Below are 23,794 nucleotides of genomic sequence, written 5' to 3'. Positions count from 1 at the left end.
CAGTACCCTGCTGTCTTTTATGAGGGAAATTATATGTTATGATGCCATTTGCAAAGGTACAGATTCTCAAAAATCTGGAGACCTATCCTTCAGGAATGTAAAGTCTATCTCTTTGTGTCCAGCTTAGTTTGGGGGACCAGAGGGTATGCCCCCCAACGGCCCTCAGTCTTCCAAGTCAGCTACTGCAGATTTCCTTCCCTCCAAATCGCACAGAGTCGTTTTCACTTGTGTTCACTGATTTCTTTCTTCCTCTTCAACCAGAGCTCAGAGTCAATGATTGTACTTTCTAAGCGCAAAAAGCAGACTTCCTTAACACCAAGCGATGTGACTCCAAGCGAAGCCACCGGCAAGCGTTCAAGTTTTGACCAGGCTTTGGATTCGGCCAGTGGTTTTGGCCCAGAGGAGACCTCAGGAACCAGAGGATCAGGGCACCCCTCGGAAGGGGTGTTTAGCAGGGAAAAAAGCAGCGCTACCTCTGCTGCTGGGTTTCCAGGTAGAGAAGAGCACCCAGTGGTCCGTGATGAGGCGGGCCTGGCAAAAACCCATCCCCCCTCCATGGCCCAGTTAAGAATGGAGTCTGACCCTCACAGGCCTAGAGAGCAGCACGGCCTCGCGCATCTAGGAAGAGATGAACAAGATGCCCACGCGGGCGCAGGTCCCCAGGACTTGCCCTCAGCCAGGGATGGCCATCATGATGTGTCCCCAGCGGCACATGTGGGGGTGTATGTCAGCCCAGGTCAAACCCACGCCAGGCCAGAGCAGGATGGATTAGGGCCACCTGACTGGGATCAGCTTCCATCTCTACCTCCTAGCGCTTATCCACGTGGCTTAGTCCCCGTCAGCATGACTCAGCTTGGCATGGTGCCACCTGAAGTGAATGAGCAGGGATTTGAACCACCTGGCCTGGGTCAGGATGCTGTCGTGCCACCGTTGGTACCTGGCAGAGATCAGCAGGGATTGGAACTACCTGGTACCGGTCAGCCTGGTGTGGTTCCACTTAGCACACATCAGCGTGGTGTGAGACTTCCTGGCGCTGACCGACATGGTACGGAGCAGCCTGGCATGGACGAGAGTGCTGTAGGACCACTTGGCACAGATCAGCCTGAATTGGTACCTTTTGGCATAGATCAGTACGGAATTGCGAGACTTGGCACGGATCAACAAGGACTGGCTCCACTGCTTACAGATCAGCGTGCTTTGGTATCACCTGGTTTGATGCAACAAGCTTCTGTACAACCCATTTTGCAAACACCTGGCATCATACAACCTGGCATACAGCAGTATGATGTGGTCCAGCCAGGCACAAGTCAGCTTTATCAGCCTGGTATGGTACAACCCGGGGCAGATCAACCTGCTTTTGTCCAGCCTGGCACAGGCCAGCCTGGTTTGGTGCAACCTGGTGCAGGTCAGCCTGGTTTGGTGCAACCTGGTGCAGGTCAGCCTGGTTTGGTCCAACCTGGTGCAGGTCAGCCTGGTTTGGTCCAACCTGGGATGGATCAGCGAGGTTTGGTCCAACCTGGGATGGATCAGCGAGGTTTGGTCCAACCTGGGATGGATCAGCGAGGTTTGGTCCAACCTGGAATGGATCAGCCTGATTTGGTGCAGCCTGGTACAGATCAGCCTGGTTTGGTGCTATCTAGTGCAGATCAGCGTGATTTGGTACAACCTGGTATGTATCCACCTGATCTGGTACAGCCTGGTGCATACCCACCTGGTCTGGTACAGCCTGGTGCATACCCACCTGGTCTGGTACAGCCTGGTGCATACCCACCTGGTCTGGTACAGCCTGGTGCATACGCACCTGGTCTGGGACAGCCTGGTGCATACCCACCTGGTCTGGTACAGCCTGGTGCATACCCACGGGGTTTGGTACAGCCTGGTGCATACCCATCTGGTCTGGTACAGCCTGGTGCATACCCACCTGGTCTGGTACAGCCTGGTGCATACCCACGGGGTTTGGTACAGCCTATAATAGATCAGCGTGGTTTGAGGCAACTTGGTGCAGATGAACAAGGCTTGATACCATCAGGCACAGAGGTTCAAGGCTTTCCACCATTCTACTCAGATTCTAGAAGTTTAACATCACCACGCCCATATCAGCATGCTTTGGTACCCCCTAGCAGAGCTCGACATGGCCAGGTGTCACCACTCCTAGCCAAGCAAGGTTTGACATCACCAGGTGTAGACCACAAGGGTTTGGTACCAACAAAAACTTATCAGCAAAGATTGATGCCTCCTGGCACATACCAGCGAGGCCCAATACCACCAAGCATAGGAGTGGAATCTGCACCCTCATATCGCCAGCATTTGGTATCACCTGGCCCCTATCAGGGTGGCCAGGCATACCCGAGTGAATACCAGCGTGACTACCGTGGCCCCATGTATCCTGGCCCTCGTGGCCCAGGGTATCCAGGCGTAGATCAGTATGTCCGGCTAGGTTCGGATCAAAAGCAACCTGAGACTTCTATTAAGACTACCCCAGGCCAAGAGGGCACCTTTCTGAGGAGTGAAGTCCAGAGTGAGAGACATGATTCACTGGATAAATTGGCTCCTAGCTTCCCCATAGCAGTAGAAACATTCCGTCTGATCGGAGAGCTCATTGGCCTCTACATGGAACTAAAGGAGAACATGAAAAATCTGGACGAGGAGAAAGCTGGCCAAACTGACGTGGAGAAGATCCAGTACCTGCTCGCACAGATGGGTGAGTACCACTCGTGTGGAGAGAGAACTGTCTTTGTTCTAAGTCGATTTCATCCTTTTCACCCCGTCCTCAACTCCTGGCAGCTGGTCTTCTTCCTGCGCCCCTGAAAATAGCATGTCCGTTCTTAGCTATTCTGGGTTCTCGTAGAGCCTTCAGGGTTCAAAAGATGGAATTAAACCAGTAGGAGCAAAGGAGCCACAGGAGAGCAATGAGGCAGGCTCTTATGCCTCTGTCAGACTCTCTGGATCGCCGCTGGGCAAGGGAAAACAATAGCATTGGGGCGGGGCGGGAAGGGAGAATGTTGAAGAATTAAACTTAACCTTTGTCCCTTCATAACTCTAGGTCCAGGGAATAACCAAGATTTTATTTTATTTTATTATTTTTTAAGATTTTATTGGGGAAGGGGAACAGGACTTTATTGGGGAACAGTGTGTTCTTCCAGGCCTTTTTTCCAAGTCAAGTTGTTGTCCTTTCAATCTTAGTTGTGGAGGGTGCCATTCAGCTTCAAGTTGTTGTCCTTTCAGTCTTAGTTGTGGAGGGCGCAGCTCAGCACCAGGTCCAGTTGCTGTTGCTAGTTGCAGGGGGCACAGCCCACCATCCATTGCTGGAGTCGAACCGGCAACCTTGTGGTTGAGAGGACGTGCTCCAACCAACTGAGCCATCCGGGAGCTCAGTAGCAGCTCAGCTCAAGGTGCTATATTCAATCTTAGTTGCAGGGGACGCAGCCCACCATCCCTTGCGGGAGTTGAGGAATTGAACTGGCAACCTTGTGGTGGAGAGCCCACTGGCCCATGTGGGAATCGAACTGGCAGCCTTCGGAGTTAGGAGCATGGAGCTCTAACTGCCTGAGCCACCAGGCCGGCCCCAATAACCAAGATTTTAGAGTTGGATGGAAATTATGGGCCAAGGGTCCCAAAGCCCTTTAGGGTATTAAGCGTTAGGTGGGTTTGTCTATGGGCTAAGGATACTCCTCCCTCCTTTCTGCGCCCCACCCCCCACCGTCCTGTTTTTCTCTGGGTAGCTTCATTGTGGGGGCTGGAAGTGGGGCTCAGAAGTCCTTCTGACTCTATGGCCTCCATTTTCCATAGTCCAAAAGACCATGCCACCAGACCTGCAGGAACAGCTGAAGACCTTAAAGACGCTGGCCAAAGATGTTCGGCAGGAAAAAGTAAAAGTAAGTCAAGGAGGGTCTGCCTGCTTTGCCTTTGGGTGCCAATAATCCCCCTTGCCATTTGTACTTTGATGGATCACACAGTCCTTTCGCTTACATTATTATTTCACTAGATCTTTACATTCTCATCAGGTAGGAAATGTACCTCAGATGCCGTCCTGTTCATATCCTGATTGAAAACCTGACGCTCAAAGCTGTTAAGATTCAGCTGAGCCAACCAGGAGGACTGTGCGCCTTTCATTACATGTGGCCATTTCCAATCCAACCCACTGACACTAGCGCAGCCTTGGAGCCAAGTGTGTGGGACTGGCTGGGGCCAGTGGTCATGGCAAGGGGCTACTGGATCTTCAGTTGTCCTCTTCCTGGGATGGATGGATGGGTGTCAGGAAGGGGCCTTGGTTTCTGTGGGAGGGTTGGATCAGGATTAGGGAATGGGGGAGGGGCTCGCTCGGGCTGCAGAGGCATCTGAGAAAGCAGAGAATTCCAACCTGCCTGACGCTCCTCTTCCATTGTGTTTGCAGCTGGACAGGATGCAGAGGATTCTGGAAGATGAAGGGCATCTAGACGTGGGAAAGGAGATAAAAGCCAGCCAGCTGGGCTTGCAGCTGGGTATCCTCAGGTACAGCCCCCTGCCCTGGCCTCACATATTCTCCGCCTTTGGTTCACCCACACCCTGACCTGACCGCTGTCTTTGACCCAGATCGTGTCTGCTCTTCAGGTTGCCCATATCTAGTTCAAGTTGCTGATGGAAGCAACTTGAAGTGTCCCAGGTTCTTAAAACAGCTCAACACCTGGGCTTGGAAGAGCCAAAAAAAACCTCTTTAGAATCTGTCCCCACTTGGAGGCTGGTCCATCTTCCTGCATCCCTGACAGCGGGAGCTTAGCACTGGGCGGCCCAGGCCCCGGGCTGGTGGTGGTGCCAGGCCATCTCTTGTGCACGCAGAGTCACTGTGGCTGACATTGAGAAGGAGCTGAGTGAGCTAAGGGAGAGCCAGGAGCGGGGCAAAGTCAGCATGGAACATTCAGTCTCCGAAGCCTCCCTTTACCTGCAGGATCAGGTGAGCATCCCATACTTTTCAGTGCGGAGACCAGGGCCCTTCAGAGTTGGCTGTGGACTGTGGTGGGGCAGCCCTGCCACCACTCCTAAGGGCCCTTAGTCCCCCTCTGTGTGTGTGTGTGTGTGTGTGTGAGGTGACTGTACCTAAGATTCAGCCTCTCCCGGTCCAAAAGCAGCTATGAGGCCGCAGGTACCCAAGGGGAAAGGCATGCCTTCAAGGCCTGTCCACCTGTCATTAAGTATTTTAAATTACATGGTTCACATACCATACAACTCACCTTTTAAAGTGAACAAGCTAGTTCTCAGTACATTTACAAAGTTGTGCAGCCGTCACCATGATCGAATTGCAAAGCATTTCATCACCCCAAAAAGAAACCCGGTATCCGTTAGCAGGCACTCCCCGTCCCTCCCACCCCCAGCCCCAGGCAGCCACTCGCTGCTTTCCGTCCATATGGATTCACCTGTTCTGGACATTTCATAGAAATGGAATCGTACGATATGTGGCTTTTCGTATCTGGCTTCTTTCATTTCAGCTCGTTTCCAAGGTTCATTCATATTATAGCGTGGATTTCATTCATTTGTTATGGCTGAGTAATACTGCTTTTTTTTTTTTTTACTTTTTATTGTATGGATAGGCCACAATTTGTTGATCCATTCATCAGTTGAAGGACATTGGGTTGTTTCTACCTTTTGGTTTTTATGAATAATGCTGCTGTGAACATCCATGGTCCAGTTTTTGTGTGGACATGTTTTCTTTCCTCTTGGTTATACGCCTACGAGTGGCATTTCTGGGTAATACGGCAACTCTGTGCTTAACATTTTGAGCAACTGCCAAACCATTTTCTGAAATAGCTGCACCATTTTACGTCCTCACCAGCAATCCATGAGGGTTTCAGTTTCTCCACCTCCTCACCAACACTTATTGTCCTTTTATTTAAAAAAAAATTCTAGCCATCCTAATGGGTGTGAACTGCTATCTCATTACTGTTTGGGTTTGCATTTCCCTAGTAACTGATGACATTGCACATCTTTTCGTGTGATGATTGGCCGTTTTAAACCTCCTTTGGAAAGATGCTTATGCAAATCCATTGCCCATTTAAAAATTGGGTTGTCTTTTTATTGTTGAGTTGTAAGAGTTCCTTATACATTCTGGATACTAGAGTCCTATTCGATATATGATTCGCAGATATTTTCTCCCATTCTGTGGGTTGTCTTTTCACTCTCTTGAAAGTGTCTGCCTTTAAATTTTGGGTGATGCTATGTGTGGTCACCCCAGAATGTTCCCAGAGAGGAGTGTCTGGACTGGAAACAGGCCTCTGTGCGCTTGCACAAGGATCAGGTAGGAAAAGCCACCCAGCCGAGGGGGCTCTTTGGCGCTACAGACCCCATACTGGCTGCTCCCAAGTTTGCTGCGAAAGTGGCGTGTCCATTTCATAACCCCAGAGCTGATAGCTCACTCTGAGCTTAGCGACCTGCAGGGCTCTCCCAGGGCCAGACTTGGGAGACAGTCCCCTCCCTGCTGGGCAGCCTGGCCCCTGAGGCAGCATCGTCAAGGAATTGCCTTCCACAGCCCTGATTCTCTAGCCACCTGGGCTCCTACTGTTCCTGACCACACTGCTGCTTTGCTCCTCTTCCTGGAATGGCCTCCTTGCCCTCATTCGTCCCGAGGGCAGCTAGTTACTCTTCCCGACTCCACTGACATGCCCGTAGTTTGGGGAGCATCTTCCTGTCTTCTAGAGAGAATTAGCCTGCCTTCTTTATCCCAGAGCCCTTTGACAGGCTCTTCTGGACTCTTCAGAAAAGTGTAGGCTCTTCTGGTTGCAAGCAACAGAATCGCACTGAGCTCAGGGGAAAGGAGGTTTAGTTGAAAACATGTCCATGTACAGGGAGCTGGAGAAAGCAGAACTTCAGGCCCAGGGGCAGCCTGGTCCCGGCCACTCCCTGTCTTTCTGAGTCTGTTTTGAGGTGCACCTGTACCTCGGTGTCTCTTGCCTTACCCACCTCTTTCAAATACCTGCACATCTCTCTTCCGTTCTATTCTCAGTCAGCTTTCTTATCTCCCACTCATGGTCCAGAATGGCTGCCCTGGGCCCTGCAAATGTCACACACTTCCAAGACAGGGGGCTTAGATTGGCCCAGCCCCTCTCTCTGAGCCAGGCAACACGTCACCGGTCTTTGGCCAGTCTAGGAACTGGGTGCCCTTGAATCGGGTGCCCATCTGGGACCAAGTCTATCTGGGACCAATCATTTGTGGAACAAACTGGGACCATGGAAGACAAGCGAGCAGGAGGGCCAGTGGAGGGAGTTTGTTCCCGCCCAGACCATGAGACCCCAAGAGTGGAAGTAGCACATACCATTTTTTTTTAACTTTTTATTTATTTTAAGTGTGTTTTTCCAGGACCCATCAGCTCCAAGTCAAGTATTTGTTTCAATCTAGTTGTGGAGGGCGCAGCTCACACTGGCCCATGTGGGGATCGAACCGGCAACCCTGGTGTTATGAGCATCGTACTCTAACCAACTGAGCTAACTGGCCGCCCCCACATACCATATTCGTTTATTGTTAGTTATTTACCTGCTAGATGAGGACAGAGCATGTGTGAGCCCGCCCCTTCATATCCCCAGGGTCTGGAGCAGTGCCTGTGTGTCATCAGGGACCTCTGAGTGTCTGTGGACTGACTAACAGATATCACCACATAGAATTTAGCTGGAGGAGATAGGTCCTCACACTGCACCAATGGGCTGGCTGGAGAAAGGTCCAGAAACCTCCCTCCTACGATTATTCAGAATTAATGCCACATTCCATGAGAACTCTTGTCACTATTCAACGGACAAACATCGAGCGACTTCTCCATGCCACATACCCTGCAAGGCACTGAGGGTGGGGCGACAGCCCAAATCATGGTGGGCAAGGGGAGGAGGCCCACGCCGGCAGTGACAGTACAGACAGAACACGGCCGAGCCTCGCTCACTGCCCTGCCCCTGCCGTCTCGCCTGTACCCAGTTGGACAAGCTCCGGACGATCATCGAGAACATGCTGGCCTCGTCTTCCACACTGCTGTCCATGAGCATGGCCCCTCAGAAGACCCCGACACCCTTGGTACCTGGTGAGATTCGCCCTGAGGCCACCTGCCCAGCCTGCAGCCTGGACCTGGGCCACCAGGTCAGCACGCTGGTGCAGCGCTATGAGCAGCTGCAGGACATGGTCAACAGCCTGGCAGCCTCCCGACCCTCCAAGAAAGCCAAGCTGCAGGGCCAGGTCAGTCCCGCTGGCCTCCCTCCTGGTGCGGCCACACATGGCCCCTTGGGGAGAGCCACAGCCCGGAGGCCCACAGAGGCCTCAACCTCAAGGGTGTGGCACCTGGGCCTGAAGGTCCCATCTCATAGTAGAGAGCATTAGAGACCCCACAAAGTCCCTGGTTGTTCCATAGGGTCACAGTGAGGGCAGCAGTAGAGCTGGCTCTGGGGACCGGGGACCACGGGGTAGAGCTGGCTCCGTGGGCTGGGACAACATTGCTGGCTGAGGGGTGCAGCAGTGCCATTCACACGCTGTGGGGATGCTGGCGTGGCTTTAGGAATGACTGACTCTCCCTCACACCAGTCTTCCGGACCCAAAGGGCGGGCTTGCCGGTGGGGCAGGGACAGCCACACTGCCCGGAGCCTGCCTCTGGGACTCTGGAATTCAGATTCAGCCCAGGGCAGGTGGGGAGACTGTCACCCACACTCTCATACTCCCCACTGGGGGGCCAGAGGGCAGCTCACCACCCCTACTGATCACCCCCACTGGCCGACCAGGTCCCTCGAGGCTGGTCCGTGGGGAGGCGGGAGACTGAAGCTCATGTCCCCTTGGGTGGACACGTGGAAAGGATGCAGAGCTTCCCCACTGCCAGCGGAAAATTGTGGAGGCCACCGAGGAGAGCCAGCGTGGGTCTGACGTTTTAAGGGCCCACTTACCAGGGACAGCGGCCCCCACCTCACCCTCACCCCCACCCCAGGAGGTGCGCAGCAGCCTCAGGGGGCCCGTCTTTGTCTTGCCTGCGACAGGATGAGGAGCTGCTGGGCCACGTCCAGAGCGCCATCCTGCAGGTGCAGGGCGACTGCGAGAAGCTCAACATCACCACCAGCAGCCTCATTGAGGACCATCGGCAGAAGCAGAGGGACATCAACGTGAGGGCCGGCAGGTGGCTGCGGCAGGGAGGGGCCGCGCCTGCCGTTCAGGCCGAGCTCCTTACCCGGCTCCGCTCCCTCGGCCTCCCAGGTGCTGTACCAGGGTCTAGAGAAGCTCGAGAAGGAAAAGGCCAACAGGGCCCACCTGGATATGGAGATTGACGTGGTAAGGGCCGGGGGCGGGGCCACCCTGTGTGCTGGGGGGACTTGCTGGTCATTTTTTGAAAGACTGGGAGTGGAAGGGAGCCCGTGGGGGGTTGGCACCTGGGGAGTGGGGCTCCTCCGTGGCTCTCTCCCATGGGGGGCCTCCCCCTCGCTCTCTGGGCAGAAAGCTGACAAGAGTGCCCTGGCGGCTAAAGTGAGCCGCGTCCAGTTTGATGCCACCACGGAGCAGCTGAACCACATGATGCAGGAGCTGGTGGCCAAGATGAGCGGGCAGGAGCAGGACTGGCAGAAGATGCTGGACAGGCTCCTGACCGAGATGGACAACAAGGTGAGGGCCCCCGGATGGGGCAACGCCCCTCCTCCAGGCACTGTAGTCCCCCCACTTACTTCTTGGAGCTCACCTGGCTCCCTCCACACCCACCCACAGCTGGACCGCCTGGAGCTGGACCCCGTGAAGCAGTTGCTGGAAGATCGGTGGAAATCCTTGCGACAGCAGCTCAAAGAGCGCTCCCCACTCTACCAGGCGGACGAGGCTGCTGCCATGCGGAGGTGAGGCCCAGAAGACAGCAGGGGAGGCCGGCAGGCTGTGCAGGGTAACGGTGGGTGGAGGGCTGGGGGCCCCTAGATAAACATCTCCCGCCAGCCCTTGGCGTGCTCTGGGGGAACGGCTGCTCCTGCCGGGAACTGTCCCACAGTAGGAATGACAGAATTTTAGAGCTTCCAAAGCCCTTCTAGCTCAGGCCACTTCGTATTACAGTGGGAAACAGGAGGGGAAGGAGGCTGAGGCTCTCTGGGTGTGGGTGTACTACTCTGGGCCATAGGCACAGGGCCACAGGGAGGAGGTCCATAGTCCCCAGAACTGAGACCACTCCTGGGGGACTTGGCCCCTGGCAGCTGGAATCCCAGGATTTCCATTATTGGCCACCAGAGGGCCCCCGAGGTTTACACAGGGCACCCATCAGGGATTGGTGGGTTAGGACTGGTGGGTGCTGGATCCATGCCCAATGGAGGGCATGTCCAGGAGCTGGTGAGTTCCTGGGGAGCGGGGCCAGGAGTGGCCTCCGGTGGCCTGGGGACTGCCCCCCACCCACACCCCTGAGCTGAGATTTCAGCCTGGAGATGGGCTCCCCATCTTTGCCACTACATACCCTCTGGGCAGGTCACTCATCCTCCATGTGTCCCATTCCTTACAGGCAGCTCTTGGCACATTTCCACTGCCTGTCATGTGACCGTCCCTTGGAGACACCTGTGACTGGACAGTGAGTCCCCATACCTGGCTGAGCCCAGATGGTGGCTGTAATGGGGGGGGGGGCCATGGGGCACAGTATCTCCTCCATTTCATCCCTGCCTCCAGCTCATGTCCTTTCCTTCTGTCCTCCGTCATGGGTCCACTCCTGTACTCTTGGACTGCCGCCCACCCTTGGTCCTTCACCCCAGCTCCGGGCGGGAAGGCTCCTCAGGCAGGTGGCATGTGGGGATTGGGTGGTGGACAATGGGATTTCTCACAAAGCGACACTCCCCTTCTCTCTGTCCCTGCCCAGAATCCTCCCGGTGACTCCTGTGGGCCCGTACCTGCTGGGGCACCGCTCCACCCGCCCCTACACCATCTTTGAACTGGAGCAGGTCCGGCAGCACAGCCGCAAGTACGGGCAGCAGGCAGAGGCCAGCGAGAGTGGGGGCTCCTCCTTAGGGCTGGGCTGGGCTGCTGGGGCCACTGGAGGCCTCCTGAGCTCCGCCAGCCCCTCCCAGGTGCGAGCATGGGAGGAGGGAGAGTGAGGAGTAGTTGTCACCGGCCTTTGGCTCCCTGGTGGGAGCCCTGCTGAGACCTTGCCCAGGGCGCCTGAGAGTTCCTCCTCACGTCCTCGCACCCCAGATCCTTCAGCTGTCTCAGCAGCCCCAGCATGGGTGTCCAGCGTCATTTAGTGAGAGGGCTCTCAGTGCATTGGGGGGTGAATGGGGGGCTATTTCACGCTCCCTCAGGCTCCTGCCTGCCTCCCTGCAGCCTTTCCACCTCCTGAGGATGGGGGTTCAGTGGAAAGGATGGTTTTCAAACTGTGCTTTGGAGCCCAAGGGGCTCCAGGTATGTGGGGCTAGGCGTGGGGAGACAGGGAGAGGCCAGCGCCACCACCCCCAGGTTAGCTGGAGGGGCTGGGTTTGTGTCCGTGTGGCTCCTGCACTGTCTCACCTCAGGAAACCTTCCCTGGCAAGTGTGGCCATGGGCCCTCAGGGACTGTGGAAAGGGCTACAGCCCACACGGGGCCCTGCAGAAACGGGGGCAGACAAAGGGGTGGAGCAAGCCAGTGAGGCTGCCTCACCCTCTGTGGTACCTGCGCCCACAGCCTCAAGCTGGGTGGCACCGCCCTCCCGCGGGCAGAGCTGGCACAGACAGAGCGGAGCGTGGGGCGCCTGCGTACCATGCACTCCAAGATGCTGATGGACATTGAGAAGGTGCAGATCCACTTCGGGGGCTCGGTCAAGGCTAGCAGCCAGATGATCCGCGAGCTGCTGCAGGCCCAGTGCCTCAGCCACCCCTGCTACAAACGGTAGGATGGCACAGCCTGGGCCCCTGCCCACCCATGGCCAAGGGGACAGCCCTGACAGGGAGGGAGGGTGTGAGTATGTGCGCGCGCGTGTGTGTGTGTGTGTGTGTGTGTGTGTGTGTGTGTGAGAGAGAGAGAGAGAGAGAGAGAGAGAGAGCGAGCGAGAGAGAGCGAGGAGTCTTGAGGATGGCTGCCGGGGAGGTCGGTCTGCTCAGTCACCCACCTGTCCTGTCCCTTCTTCCTGTCCTGGTTCCCAGAGCCCCTGAAGGTAGCAGCCCCCCCTCCCTCTGGCCGGCCCCCATCTCACACGTGTCCCAAGTCACACCTTTGTCACAGGGTGCCAGAGGTGGCCGACTACACCTACTGGACCGTGCCGCGGCACTGCGGGGGCAGCCACACCCTCACCCACCCCCAGCGTCGCAGCCGCCTGCAGCACCTCTCACAGAGCCTGTACCCCAGCGAGGAGGTCCAGATTGCCATGAAGGTCAGGCGCCCCCTGGGGCGATGAGGGCAGTGGGGGCGAGGGCCCTGACATGACCCCAGGTTCTCACCCCATCTGGCCCTCTGCCTTGAGGCCCTTTCTTAATGAGACCCAGTTACAGTCTCAGGTTCTCACCCTTTGCTGTGAAGAATGCCACCCTGGCCACCCGCCCACCTGGCACTACCGCCTCCACCATGGACCCTGAGAACAATAGCTTCTCCACCTCCCTGCACCCTGTCGCTCTGCCCTGGTGCCACCCAGAGCCCCCCCAAGGAGGGGGTGACTGCAGGACGGGAGGGCAAGCTCTGGGTGCCACACGGTAATCAATACCCACCCACCTCCCTAGCATGATGAGGTGGACATCTTGGGCCTGGATGGACATATTTACAAGGGACGGATGGAAACAAGGCTGCCAGGCATCCCAAGCAAAGACAGTGAGTGTCCAGGTGGCCCAGCTGTGCTCAGGCTCCTTGCCCGGGTCCCACAGGCTCCATCCAGCTCCTGGAAGGTCAGGAACTTCTTAGGGCCCCCCGGACCCTGGCTGCTTTCTTCTCTACTTCCCTGACTCCAAGCATTCATGTCTCTAGAAGACCCAGGTCACTGTTTGCAGTGGCTGACAGCTGTCCAGTCACAACTAATTAGTCGGGATGACATGGCCCCATCTTCTCCTGTCAGCCTTCCTCCTCCTGCTGCCACTGTTGGCTTCCCTGCCTCAGCCTCTATCCCCAGCTCACCATGGCCAAGTCCTACCCCTTCTTTGAAACTCTGAATGTCCCCTTCTGAGCCCTCCACCACTTAATGAATCTCTGGGTCCCCTGAATGGCCACTTCCGGTCACCATACCTGAAGTGTGTTCTTTCTCACATTCCATTGGGTCTTCTAGCTATGTGTGCACCTTCCTGAACTGTAAGCCCGAGGTCAGACGTCACCCACACCTCTTCAGAGGACGTCTCAGGGGGGCCTGGGGGTGGACAGACGGACAGATGGACGTATGAATGAATGAAGTGCTTATCAAGGGCACGTCCATGAATTCAGACTGAGAAGGACCCCAGCTCAGCTGGCTGTAACCAGCAGCCCTGCAGCCCTCTTCCCATCCCCATGGGTCCCCACAGAGCTCTCACTTGGTGTCTCAGAGCTGACCCTTCTCTCCACTGTCCCCATCAGGCTCAGCGATCACCAAGCACAAGGCCAAGCCATCCCGGCCCCACGTGCACCGGCAACAGTCCCTCGTCCACAACAGCCAGCTGCCCTCCCGGCCTCAGAGCGCTCACATGCTGGCTGCCAACGCCTCAGGTACCCTCCCTCCAGACGGAATGTCCTTCCCGGTGGCCTCAGCACTGTCCCCAGGCCTCTCCCCTTGGCCCGCCAGCCCCCTTTCCTGCCCATGGCTGGTATGTGCCTTTACTTCCCTGGAGAGAGGAAGGGCCTGGGAGCTGGGAGATGGGATGGGATGGGATGAAGAGAGAAAAGCCATCATTACTGAGAGCTGGATATATTCCAGGGCTGTGGGGTAGATACTCTTCCCGTGACCATTTCACAGAAGAGGAAGTGGGGAGACTTGGCCCAGGTCCTTCCCCTTCACATGCGCCGTCTGTCCTGGAGCTGGTGCTCACAGACTGTGTGTGGTGGGTGCTGGACACAGGGCCGTGACACAGCCCCAGGAACCCCTCAGCCTGACCCTCTTTGGAGAGGAGCACCTCCTTGGCCCCTGGTCTGGAAGGTCCCTAGAGTCTCTGCTCTCCCCTGAAAGTTAGAGAGCTAAGGGTCTCCCAGGATTAGGCCTCACTCGGGGGCCAGAAAGGGACACTGGCCTGGAGGCAGGAGGCCAGATCATTTCCAAGTAACTCAAAGCAAGTCTCCCCGCTCTCTAGGCCTCAGTTTCCCTCATCTGTCAGTACAGAGGTGCTGGATTAGTGCCACTTAGCATTAGGGCCCCCCATGAGAATCTGATGAATCCCATAAGAAGGTTACGTACCACCTACGTAACTTTACTAACCATTGTCACCCCAATAAATTTTAATTAGGAAAAAAAAGTTACATACCCACACTTTGCAGATGCTTGCAGGAAGTTCAAGGACTACCCCTAGCCCTAGATGCTCTTTACCATCCTTCCAGCACCAACATTCAGGGAGTGCCTGGAAGAAGTGGGACAGGAGTGAGAGATGGCCATGGCGTCCCCCCCTTCTGGAAGGTTCCTCACCAGCCCCCACTGTTGAGGCACTTTACGCACAGGAGCCAGTTTTAGTCCTCACGCCAACATTAGGAGGTAGGGACCATTGTTAGCCCCATGTACAGCTGAGGCACAGAATGGTTAAGGCACTTGCCCAAGGTCACACAGCTAGGAAGCAGCCACGCTGGAATTCCAAGCCAAGCTGTCTGGCCCCAGGTAAGAGGCTGGGAGAGAGGGGTCAGTGGTGGGCGGAGAGCACGGGTCTGTGGCCCTGGCCACACAGCTGTTCTCTTGGTAGTACTTAGTGCCTGCTCTACTCCAAGGACACTTAAAATATCCTGGGAGCAGCAGAGGGAGGGAGCATAGCCTCAGGAAAAATTCCTGCACTTCTGTGAATATTGCCTAAATGGTCTCGTAGTAATACAGGAAACATTACCAAAGGGGCAGGCTCGTGACCCCAACGGAGGGCTCAGCGATTATAAAGGAGCTTTGCACTTGCATTGCACACCCCAGCTGTGGGGCGGGCGGCCCCCTCTCCAGCATTATGTCCCAGCTCAGCCTGGCTGGCAGGCTGCTCCCGTCTCCCCTGGGCTGCTTTGGGGCAGGCGGGGGTGAGCTGCTGGCGGGCTTGGGGGAGGAGGCAGAGCCATCTCAGCCCCTCCTGTCTTGCAGCTCCTTCTCGTCAACAGACAGACAGACCAGTATCCTCCCAGGGGCGTCTCTCGCAGCCAAGTGCGGCCCACCCGTCCAGCCCCAGCCAGATGGCAGCAGGGTTGGGGATGCACATGGATGTGCCTCCTGGGGAGGGGCTCGAGGAGCCCACCCGGGGGCCACGGGCCACCACTACTCATTGAGCAGAGCAATGAATAAATGTTTAGGAGGAAGCTCGGGTATCCAGGCCTCTGTGGTCCTGGCTCAGGAAGATGGAGTGTGGGAGGGGCCTCGCGACCACCCCCAGGTTTAGGGGCAGACCTTGTCTTGTAGAGCGGGTCTGGTTTATAGCCTGAGAATTAGACCATGGTCCCCCGAACACATCAAGGCATTCTCTGAGGGTGTTGGGGCTTCGGGAGGGTGAAGCAGTGTGCCCAGGGTGGGGGGCGGGCAGTGCTGGCCAGGCTCTGGGGACTGGAGGGCCTGTTCCCACACCTACCAGCCCTTTCCTGACCTCAGTTAGCCCTCCCACCTGGGAAGCCTAGCCTAAAGGGTGGCCCTGCTCTTTGGGGCCTCTGGAGAGTGTGGGACATAGTGTCCGTGTGCAAGCCATACCTTAAGGTGGTGGCGGCAGCTTCCCGCTCCTCTCCTGCTGCTGGCTCAGGGCAGGTACCCGGGGAGCAGTGCCTCCAGCCACCTGGGAAGGTTTGTTTGCAGTCCTCTGCAGCTGACCTTTGAGTGGCTGCTGCAGAGTCAGGAGGGTTCAGATGCAGGGGCTGCCAGGTCTGCGCCATTTCCCTGTTCCCTTCTCCTTCCGACCCACAAAATAGAGCAGAAGTGTGTGGCCTGGAGGCTGTGCCTCATACTGCTGAACCTCCAGACACCCTTGGCTGCAGCCCTTGGCAGGTGGGAGGGGACAGGCGCTTGAGCCTGGTTGAGCCTGGTTGGGCTCAGGCAGGTGCAGCAACTGTAAGGGACAAGCCCCCACCCCCAGTGGGAGCCCCAGGGACAAGGCAGAGCTGCCCCCTACTCTGAGAAAAGTCATCGAAGCAGAGTTCTGCCTTCAGGCCTGTTCTCATCGGCTCCCTCCTCAAAGGTGGGGCTGCCCCCACACCCACTCCCTACGCCCCCCTGCCCCCCCAATGGGAAAGGGATGTCTGGGGCCAGAGGCAAGAGGCCTCCTTTAGGGTGTGAGGGGTAAAGGTGACAGAATCACACAGGAAAGGAAAATGTGGCAGGAAACAGCCCAGAAAAGGGTTTCTCCCCTGTCCCCATCCCCTGTGGGCAGACGAGGGCGGGGCTGGCTGGGGTAAGGCAGGTGCTCCCTGCAGGAGGGGGCTTCCCCCTGCTTTCCCCATCTGCTGAGATCCCATTCGTCTTTATGTAATGATGGAATGCTCTGGCTAGTTGGGAGGGGAGCAGCCTGAACCCCGGGGGGACCCAGCAGTGGGGGCACCCGCCATACCAGGTGCCTTTCCTCTGGAAGTGGGAGGCGGAACTAGGGCCAGCCCTCCTCTGCTCCTCCTGCTTGGGCTCCCGTTTCTCTCACTCTCACCGAGAAATGTCAGGAGGTCCCTGGCCTAGAATCCAGACTTGCCAGCTTGGCAGGAGCACTGGCGGCTACAGACTAGCCCTGTGCATCCAGCTCTCCCTCACCACCACGAAAGGGCAAGGAGCGACATCCCCCAACCAGCCCAGGGCAACCCCCAACCCCGCACCTGGCCCCTGTGCTCACCACCCTCACCAGGCTGTGCCCACCATGGGGGAGGACCCAGCCCAGGTCGCCTATTTGGCCCAGAGGGGCTTCCCCTTCCAGGCTGGGAAAGCACAGGTGGGCAGGGTAGGGCTGAGGGTGGGAGGAGCCTCAGGGGTTTCCAACCAGGAAACAAAACTGAAAGGACAAACCTGACCTCAAAGTACACAATCACACAGGGACTGGGGGCTGTTCTGCTCCACTCCTGCAGGGTCACCCCACGGGCCAGCCAGATTAGACAGAAGGCCCAGGAGCAGGTGGGCCGGCTGGCTGGCTAGGCAGGGCCCGTCACAAGCGTGCCTTCACTTCGGGCCCGAACCTCCAGACACCCCGTCCCGATGGACAGCAGTGCCCAGGGAGATGAGAACCCATGCGCGTGCACACACACAAGCAGTGAAGGGTATTGTGGGGCAAGGGGCTCATGGAGGAATCCTAACCCTGGGGCCAGGCGACTCGGTGAGGTAAGGCCCCTCACCCACCGGGACACCTGCACTGGAGAAGCTAAGGGTCCCGCTGGGCCAAGAACTGCCTCTTGCCTCAGTCTGATGCCTGGAGGCTGCGAGGAAAGTGGGAACAGAGTCCCTTTGGGGCCCACTGTCTCTGGGGCTCCGACAGACTTGGCTGACCTTGGGTCACGGCCATACAACAAGCACACGCTACCGTGAAGGGGGCTGAGGGCAGGAATAGCAGACGGGGGCCCAGCTGGAAGAGGCCTGGGGCACCTGGCAGAAGGGTGGGGCTGCCAGCAGGCCGCCAGGTGCACAGGACAGCCCTGCCTGCGCCCCCACCTACTGTAGAGGAAGACAGTGGCTCCAGAGCTGAGCGCTGCGGGCTAGCCTGTGGAGGGCCACACGGGAGGCGAGGAGAGGGTCCCAGTAACCAGTCAGTGCTTCCTCTCCGTTCGCACAGCTGACTGGATCCAGCTGTCCTATCGGGCCCCTGGTCGGCCTGCCCCTTGTCAGAACATTCAGCCCAGCTGCCTGGCCACAGGACCTGTCCCCTGTCCCCAGCCCCCCACCGTCCTTCTCCCAAGGAGAGAGCTTTTCTTACTAAGGCAAATAAAGGCACCGCAAGCCAGGGAAGTTAGAAAAGTCTCTTTTTAAATTCTTAAATTAAAATTTCACCCTGGTGAGATGATTGATTTGGGAACTAAATCCAAAGGCAAGCTCTCCACTCTGCCACCGGCTTGGCCAGGTCCCTACGGGGGACAGGGAAGCCATCGAGGCAAACCCCACGCAGAGCCTGGGCCTTTGACCCCAGCCACCAGCTGGGGGTGGGGATGCCTCGTAATGGCAGAGGCCCCCACACCTTTGGGAGTCCATCCAGCAGCTCCTACTTAGAGTGGAGCTGGGGGGCGGGGTCCTTTCCTCCCCATTCCAGAAGGCATGGCCTTGGAAGGAGGTGGCTAGCACATCTGGTGCCTGCAAGATCTTGCCACCTGGCTTTGAAGCACCTGCCCTGGGATGGGGACGGGGCGCAGGAAGTGGTGCTGACCGCAGGTCCTTTCCCTCTGACCCCAATACCCAGGCCAGCCAGCCCCATTCTCACATACATTAGTTATATTTATATATTCATATATATTATAGTTATATATTAAAAAGAGAAAAAACTTGCCTGAAGAGAAACTCCTGAAGGACCCAAGTGGCTCAGGAAGTTTACTGTAGCCCCCCACCCCCAAAAATTCTTTTATAAAATCTTCCAGTGCGATCTTCAGGAAACCCCCGCCCGCTCCAGCCCCCCACCCCGGCCCTCCTGTGTCCCCACGACCCCGGACTGCCCCCAGCTCCAGCCTAGCGCCCGGCCGCATCCAGTCTCATCTCTGGCCATCCACTGCAGCCATGGCTTTCTGCTGGGTGCCCCCCTGCTGTGGTCCGGGGGGCCACGTGGGCTGTGGGTGGTGGAGGTGGTGGAAGCTGTGGGCCGTTGGGGAGGAGGGTGGGATCCAGGCAGCCTGGTGGCTGGGCGGCGACGAGGCCCAGAAGGGGCTGAAGTTTGCAGGAGGGGAGCAGGCTACGGCCGTCATGGGGCTGTTGCTGGTCTGTAGGCCCTCGGAGGCGCGAAGCTTGGAGAACATGGCCAGGGCGTCGGGGAAGTTGGGCGGCGTGGCTGGTGTGTTGCTGGGGGTGCACATCTGCTGAGAGAGAACACAGGTGTCCGGAGGGCTGCCTGCCTGAGCCCCTGATCCCAAGCCATGCTCCGTGGTCCCAGGGAGCCTTCAGGGGGGCTGGCCCAGGCTTTCCCAGTCCAAAGAAGCTTCGAGACAAAAGCACCCTTCTCGCCCTGAGCCAGTGAGAACAAAACTCGACAATTTTATCAAAACCAGAGTGTTTCGTGCTGCTTAGGAGAGACACCCTGAGGAGTGTCAGAGGTAAATGGTTAATTCCAACCAGAAGCTGGGGTGTCAGATTAAAGCGAGGACAGGGAGCAGCCCAGGACACCACTGCCCAACGCCTCGCCCTGGGTAAGAAACCAGCTGGCTCCCTCCGGTGTTCCCAGGTTATTGGTCAAGGAGGGCGGCCAGATCCCGGGTCTGTCTCCTGTGCCAACCTTGAGAAGCCACTTTCTCAGTGTTTGGGCTTAGTCCACAGTCACACACAGCCAGCTTGTCTAGGCGCTGCTGCCTCCATATCTTGTCACAGTGATGCTAAGGCACAAGCTGACGGAATTCCAGGCTCCCCGGTCTGCAGGCCTAAGCTCTTCACCTCTACATAGTCCAGTACAATTTCATGCCAGGGCTCCGTGAGGACAAAAGCCAGGTGTTTCAGTTTCCTATGTCCTCAGCATCTCCCCCCATGCTGTTCTTGGCCAGAGGCTGGCAGAGTGTCTGCCATGCAGCCCTTCTCAGCCCTCTTTCTGGGGCAGCTACAAACATCCCATCCGCTGTCTTCTGCCACTACCCTGGGAAGGGGACTCCCCAAACTCCTCACTATCTCCTGCCATTTCTGAGCGGGGACTCCAGGCAGAAAGGGCAGAGGCTGGACTCTCCCTGGGAACATCAGGGAAGCAGCCCCACCCCAACCGTGCAGGATGGTGGGGAGGTGAGGGGTGCCATCCATGAAAACCTCACCAGGGGCCCGCCCAAGAGGCAGCAGGGAACAGGCCTACACAAAGCCCATCTGACCTCGCTCAGGCTGGCAGGCAGCTTCTCCCTTTCCCAGGAAGCCATGGAGTCCTTCTTTGAATTTCTCCTAATTTTAGCAACACTGGCCCCTCCCCCAGGCATGGGGGGGGGGCAGATTCTAGGGCTCTTCACCTGGCAGAGGGAGCTTTCACAGCCCTGCAGTTAAACCCCCGGCAGAAGTGGGGAAGGGGAACACCCCACCCTGTTAACTGGACCTGCCCGTCTCAGCAGTTGGGAAGCTCTGACCATTGTCTCCTTGGGGACAGCCACAGGACCCGGTAGGCCTGGCCTCACCCAGACCATTTCCCTCCTCCCGTTACTATTCCCCGCCCCCACTCCCAACCCCAGGCCTGACTTCTCGGCAGCAGGAAACAATGAATGGGGGGTGGGGGTAGAAGTCAATTGCATCACAGCATCGTGACCAACTTCCCCAGTTCACCAAGCCAGCATAGACTGTCTCCTGAAACAGCCACTCTGCTCCAGAGAACAGCCTGGATCAGGAACAGGCCTGGGCCCGCCTGCCTGTGTGGCCTTGGACAAGTTCCTTAACCTCTCTGGACCTTCTATTTCTGTAAAATCGGGGGTTTGGACCAGATACTCTTAAGGCCCCTCCAGCTCTGTGCTTCTAACAACTATGGCTGGAGCTTTCCAGCTCTAGCACAGCCAAGCCCAGGGCACCCTGCTAATGTCCTATGGCTTCCAGTCTATGGCACCTTTCTCCCTTTCCTGACCTCTCCCAATCCAATCCAGGAACCCCCTTAACTGAGAAGATGCCTCCATTTGTGTGAATGTCCAGTCATCTACAGGACAACCATGTATCGATTACTCACACCCTGGGTCACTTATGGAATTGCTATTATGCCATGACTGGGCTCTGATGTTTTGAACTTTTTCTTTTGATTTATTGTCTCTAAAAACAAACAAACAAACAAACGACTGACTTCTTGCAGGCAGGGTGTTTTCCACTGTGCCGGATTAGGTACCCATACTTGTTGCACTGATGGATAGCTGATTCTAAGGTCTGTTACAAAACCCACCAGCTGCCTTGATGGAAGGAAGCTTCAAAAGGATTACAGTCCCTTGGGATTTACATAGAAGGAGCAATGCGACCTAAAGGGACAATCAGTCCCAGCTCTTCCTGGCAAGCCTCCCTGTCACAGCACCACAGAATGGCTGTGCTAGTAGCCTTTTCGAATGGCCCAAACCTCAAGGTTTGGTGGAACAAACCTCAAGGCTCTTTAGAGAGATGGAGGCAGGGTGCTTGCTCCCAGGTTCACGTGCAAGGTGGGGGCCAGAGCTTTCGCGTGGTCAGGTGCAGGGGAGAGTCTCCTGGAGACGATCCCACTTGGGTTTATGAAGAGCCCAGCCTCAGCGGCCACAGCCCTGCACCAACACAATTCTCCCATCATATCCTAACGCGTTCTTATTCTGGGATTTATATACAGCATGAGCCATTCCAAAAAAAAGTTGGTTAAAAGGTCAAGAGAGACCCCTCTCTATTTGTCCTTTACAACTAGATGAAAACAGAGTACCAAGGACGAGACACAGTAGAGGAACCATTTGCAGCCTCTCCGGGCAAGGCGGCAGCTCTGAAAAGGGAGCCATGGGCAAGGACATCAAGTATCAAAAATGCCAAAAATGCACTCCAGAAGCCACAACAGATCTCCAGGGGGAACAATGTTTTACAATCCTGACTGTGGAGGCCAGTCTCTCCTCCCCCAGCAGGGCTAATAGGTAACTAGGGGGGTGGGGTGGGCAAGGCCTTTAAGCCTCCCCAGTGAAAGGGATGTCCTGTGCTCTTGGAAAGCAGGCTACCCCATGGCCAGGAGGGCAAAGGCTCAGGCCTGGGGCCCAGCGGAGAAGAAAGCAAATCTAGACCTGAGCCACTCCTGTTTCCTGCACTTACGTCTCTTCACATACTGAGATTAAATGCAAATTCTTGGCATTTTCTTGTCAAAATCAGTATGTCCTCCATGCTCAGGGTAGGTATGTCCTTTTCCCATAAACAGGAAAGAGAAAACATAACTCTCTGGTCAAGCCTACCTCTGAGCCAGGGTGGACTTTCCTGTGCCTTGTAGAGCTTGGTCGTTTGGATGGGGGGCTGCCAGTCCAAACAGCAAGAGGGGGCTCCCCGTAAACACTGACACCCCAGCTCCCATCCCCTTCCTTCACTAGGGCTCCCAGTTCCCCAAGGCGGCTAGTTCTCACCCGAGCCCCCTCCCCATTCCCTGCCACCCGGCGACTCCTCTGGCCACCCTCGCCTCCCTCCTACCCCCTTGCCCCTGGACGGCCCCGGGTACAAGGCTTTAGGGCGAGAGACAGCAGCCCAGGAGACCGGACCACAAAGTTGGGCGAGCCAGCCAGCCCGGGAGCCGCTCTTTCCTGGAAGACATTTTGGCTCTTTGTTTACATCGCGGCGCGGCGCTCCCCGGCAACATGGCTGTCACCGCCCGCGGCTGACAGCGGCCCCCAGCCCCGCGCCCTCGGCGCCCGGGGGCTGCCGCCCCCGACAAGGCCCGCCCTCCCGCCTGCCGGTGCCGGCCGCACTTACCATCTGGTGGTGATGGTGGCTGTTGGGAATGTTGGTTTCTTGGAAAAACGTGCTCAGGGCGGTCTGCGGACAAATACAGCGACAGGGCGGCGGTTAACGGGGCCGAGGGAGGAAGCCCACGGGCCGGCAGGCCCTACCCCGCAGCCAGGGCTCAGGCCGCTGGACCCGACCCCTCCTCCGGTCGGCCGCGCGCGTGGGTACCCGGCGGCAGGGCCCTCTGCGCCGCCCCCAGCCCCCCGGCCCCGCGCCCGCCCGAGACCTCGCGGCCGCGGATCTCCTTACGGGCGATATAAATAGAGCTCCCCCAGCCATCGCGGCGCGCGGTTGGGCTTCCCGGCCCGCGCCCCCGCCCCGATGCCGGGGACCGGGACGGCCAGGCGCGCTCGCTCCCTCCCGCACACACCTCGAACTGCCAGTGGGCCGCCTGCAGCAGCTGCTTCGCCTGGTCGGCCGCGCAGCCAGCGGCCAGAACGAACTGGTTGATCATGACCTGGTGCCGCAGCTCATCCATGTTCACCGACATAGCTCCGATCGGCGCGCTATCGGGCTCGGCGGCCGCGGGAGGCCTGCCGCCCTCGGATCGCACTCGCCGCCGCCCGCGGCCTCCGGACCCTCGCCGCCCCGCCGCCCGCCGGACTAGTGTTGTGGTCCGGCTCCCGCGGCCACCGACACACAAACAACAGCGCGGGGCGGGGCCGTGTCCCAACGTTCGGGGGCCGCGAGTCGCCGCCGCTGATTGGCCCGCGCCACTCGGTAGGCTCCTGGGTCGGTGCGGAGGTTCGGTTCGAATCCTGCGGCCTGCGGGCCGGCACTGTTTCTCTTTTTGCCCGGCCGCGCCCATTGGCGGAGGTCGGCGCCGTGGGGCCCCCCGGCATTGGCCGGCCACTGTGTTTTGGCTCGTTCAGGCTCGTGGTTGGCCACGGCCGGGCGTTTGGGGCGGAGCCGCGCTCTCCGATTGGTCTCCCGTGGGCCTGTTTGAACTCAACTTGAAAACCTTGAGTGCCTCCTGATTGGCCGAGGCCGTTCTGTTTGGTGTTGTAGGCTTGGGGGTGGTGCGGCCAAGTTCATTCATTACTTCATTGAAACTGAACATGCTCAGCTGGAAAAGCAAGACAGAGTGGCTTTGACTCATTTCCTCTGAAAGATGTGGTCATCTCGAGAAACAGAATGATCAAAATAGAAAACAGACAGAGCCTTTGCAGCTGCTCAAGTCTCAAGATTGTTTATTTTTTTAAATCTTTCAAGCAGCTCTACATTTTTTTTAGCCTTT

The 23,794-nt window shown here is 57.4% G+C and overlaps 2 protein-coding genes across 4 annotated transcripts in view; one reads left to right on the top strand and one right to left on the bottom strand.

Moving 5' to 3' along the window:
- Window positions 1-15,703, top strand: part of QRICH2 (glutamine rich 2) — a 28,297-nt gene extending 12,594 nt beyond the window's left edge. The window contains exons 5-20 of one of the 2 annotated variants that reach the window (XM_074319448.1): window positions 262-2,701; window positions 3,790-3,875; window positions 4,394-4,491; window positions 4,816-4,930; window positions 7,931-8,185; window positions 8,971-9,093; window positions 9,185-9,259; window positions 9,422-9,586; window positions 9,686-9,807; window positions 10,452-10,517; window positions 10,800-10,901; window positions 11,598-11,801; window positions 12,135-12,282; window positions 12,626-12,713; window positions 13,443-13,571; window positions 15,121-15,703. In XM_074319448.1, coding sequence (XP_074175549.1) covers window positions 262-2,701; window positions 3,790-3,875; window positions 4,394-4,491; window positions 4,816-4,930; window positions 7,931-8,185; window positions 8,971-9,093; window positions 9,185-9,259; window positions 9,422-9,586; window positions 9,686-9,807; window positions 10,452-10,517; window positions 10,800-10,901; window positions 11,598-11,801; window positions 12,135-12,282; window positions 12,626-12,713; window positions 13,443-13,571; window positions 15,121-15,302 — 4,398 coding nt within the window. In that variant the 3' untranslated portion in view covers window positions 15,303-15,703. Of the gene's footprint in view, window positions 1-4; window positions 2,702-3,789; window positions 3,876-4,393; window positions 4,492-4,815; window positions 4,931-7,930; window positions 8,186-8,970; window positions 9,094-9,184; window positions 9,587-9,685; window positions 9,808-10,451; window positions 10,518-10,799; window positions 10,902-11,597; window positions 11,802-12,134; window positions 12,283-12,625; window positions 12,714-13,442; window positions 13,572-15,120 lie in introns of those variants that run through there. The other variant, XM_074319447.1, reaches the window with a different exon arrangement.
- Window positions 15,704-17,931: 2,228 nt separating this feature from the next.
- Window positions 17,932-23,381, bottom strand: UBALD2 (UBA like domain containing 2). 2 transcript variants are annotated; one of them, XM_019745574.2, is made up of 3 exons: window positions 22,928-23,381; window positions 22,525-22,587; window positions 17,932-18,986 (listed from the first exon to the last, which is right to left on the bottom strand). In XM_019745574.2, the coding sequence occupies exons 1-3, from the start codon at window positions 23,363-23,365 to the stop codon at window positions 18,666-18,668; spliced, it is 822 nt and encodes a 273-aa protein (XP_019601133.2). In that variant the 5' UTR covers window positions 23,366-23,381; the 3' UTR covers window positions 17,932-18,665. The 2 variants fall into 2 exon arrangements, with proteins under 2 accessions (XP_019601133.2, XP_019601134.2); XM_019745575.2 differs by having other exon boundaries at window positions 17,932-18,983; window positions 22,928-23,372.
- Window positions 23,382-23,794: the final 413 nt, after the last annotated feature.

This window comes from Rhinolophus sinicus, linkage group LG15, assembly GCF_036562045.2.
Source record: "Rhinolophus sinicus isolate RSC01 linkage group LG15, ASM3656204v1, whole genome shotgun sequence".
NCBI lineage: Eukaryota > Metazoa > Chordata > Mammalia > Chiroptera > Rhinolophidae > Rhinolophus > Rhinolophus sinicus.
This window is presented reverse-complemented; position numbering and strand designations above follow the sequence as displayed.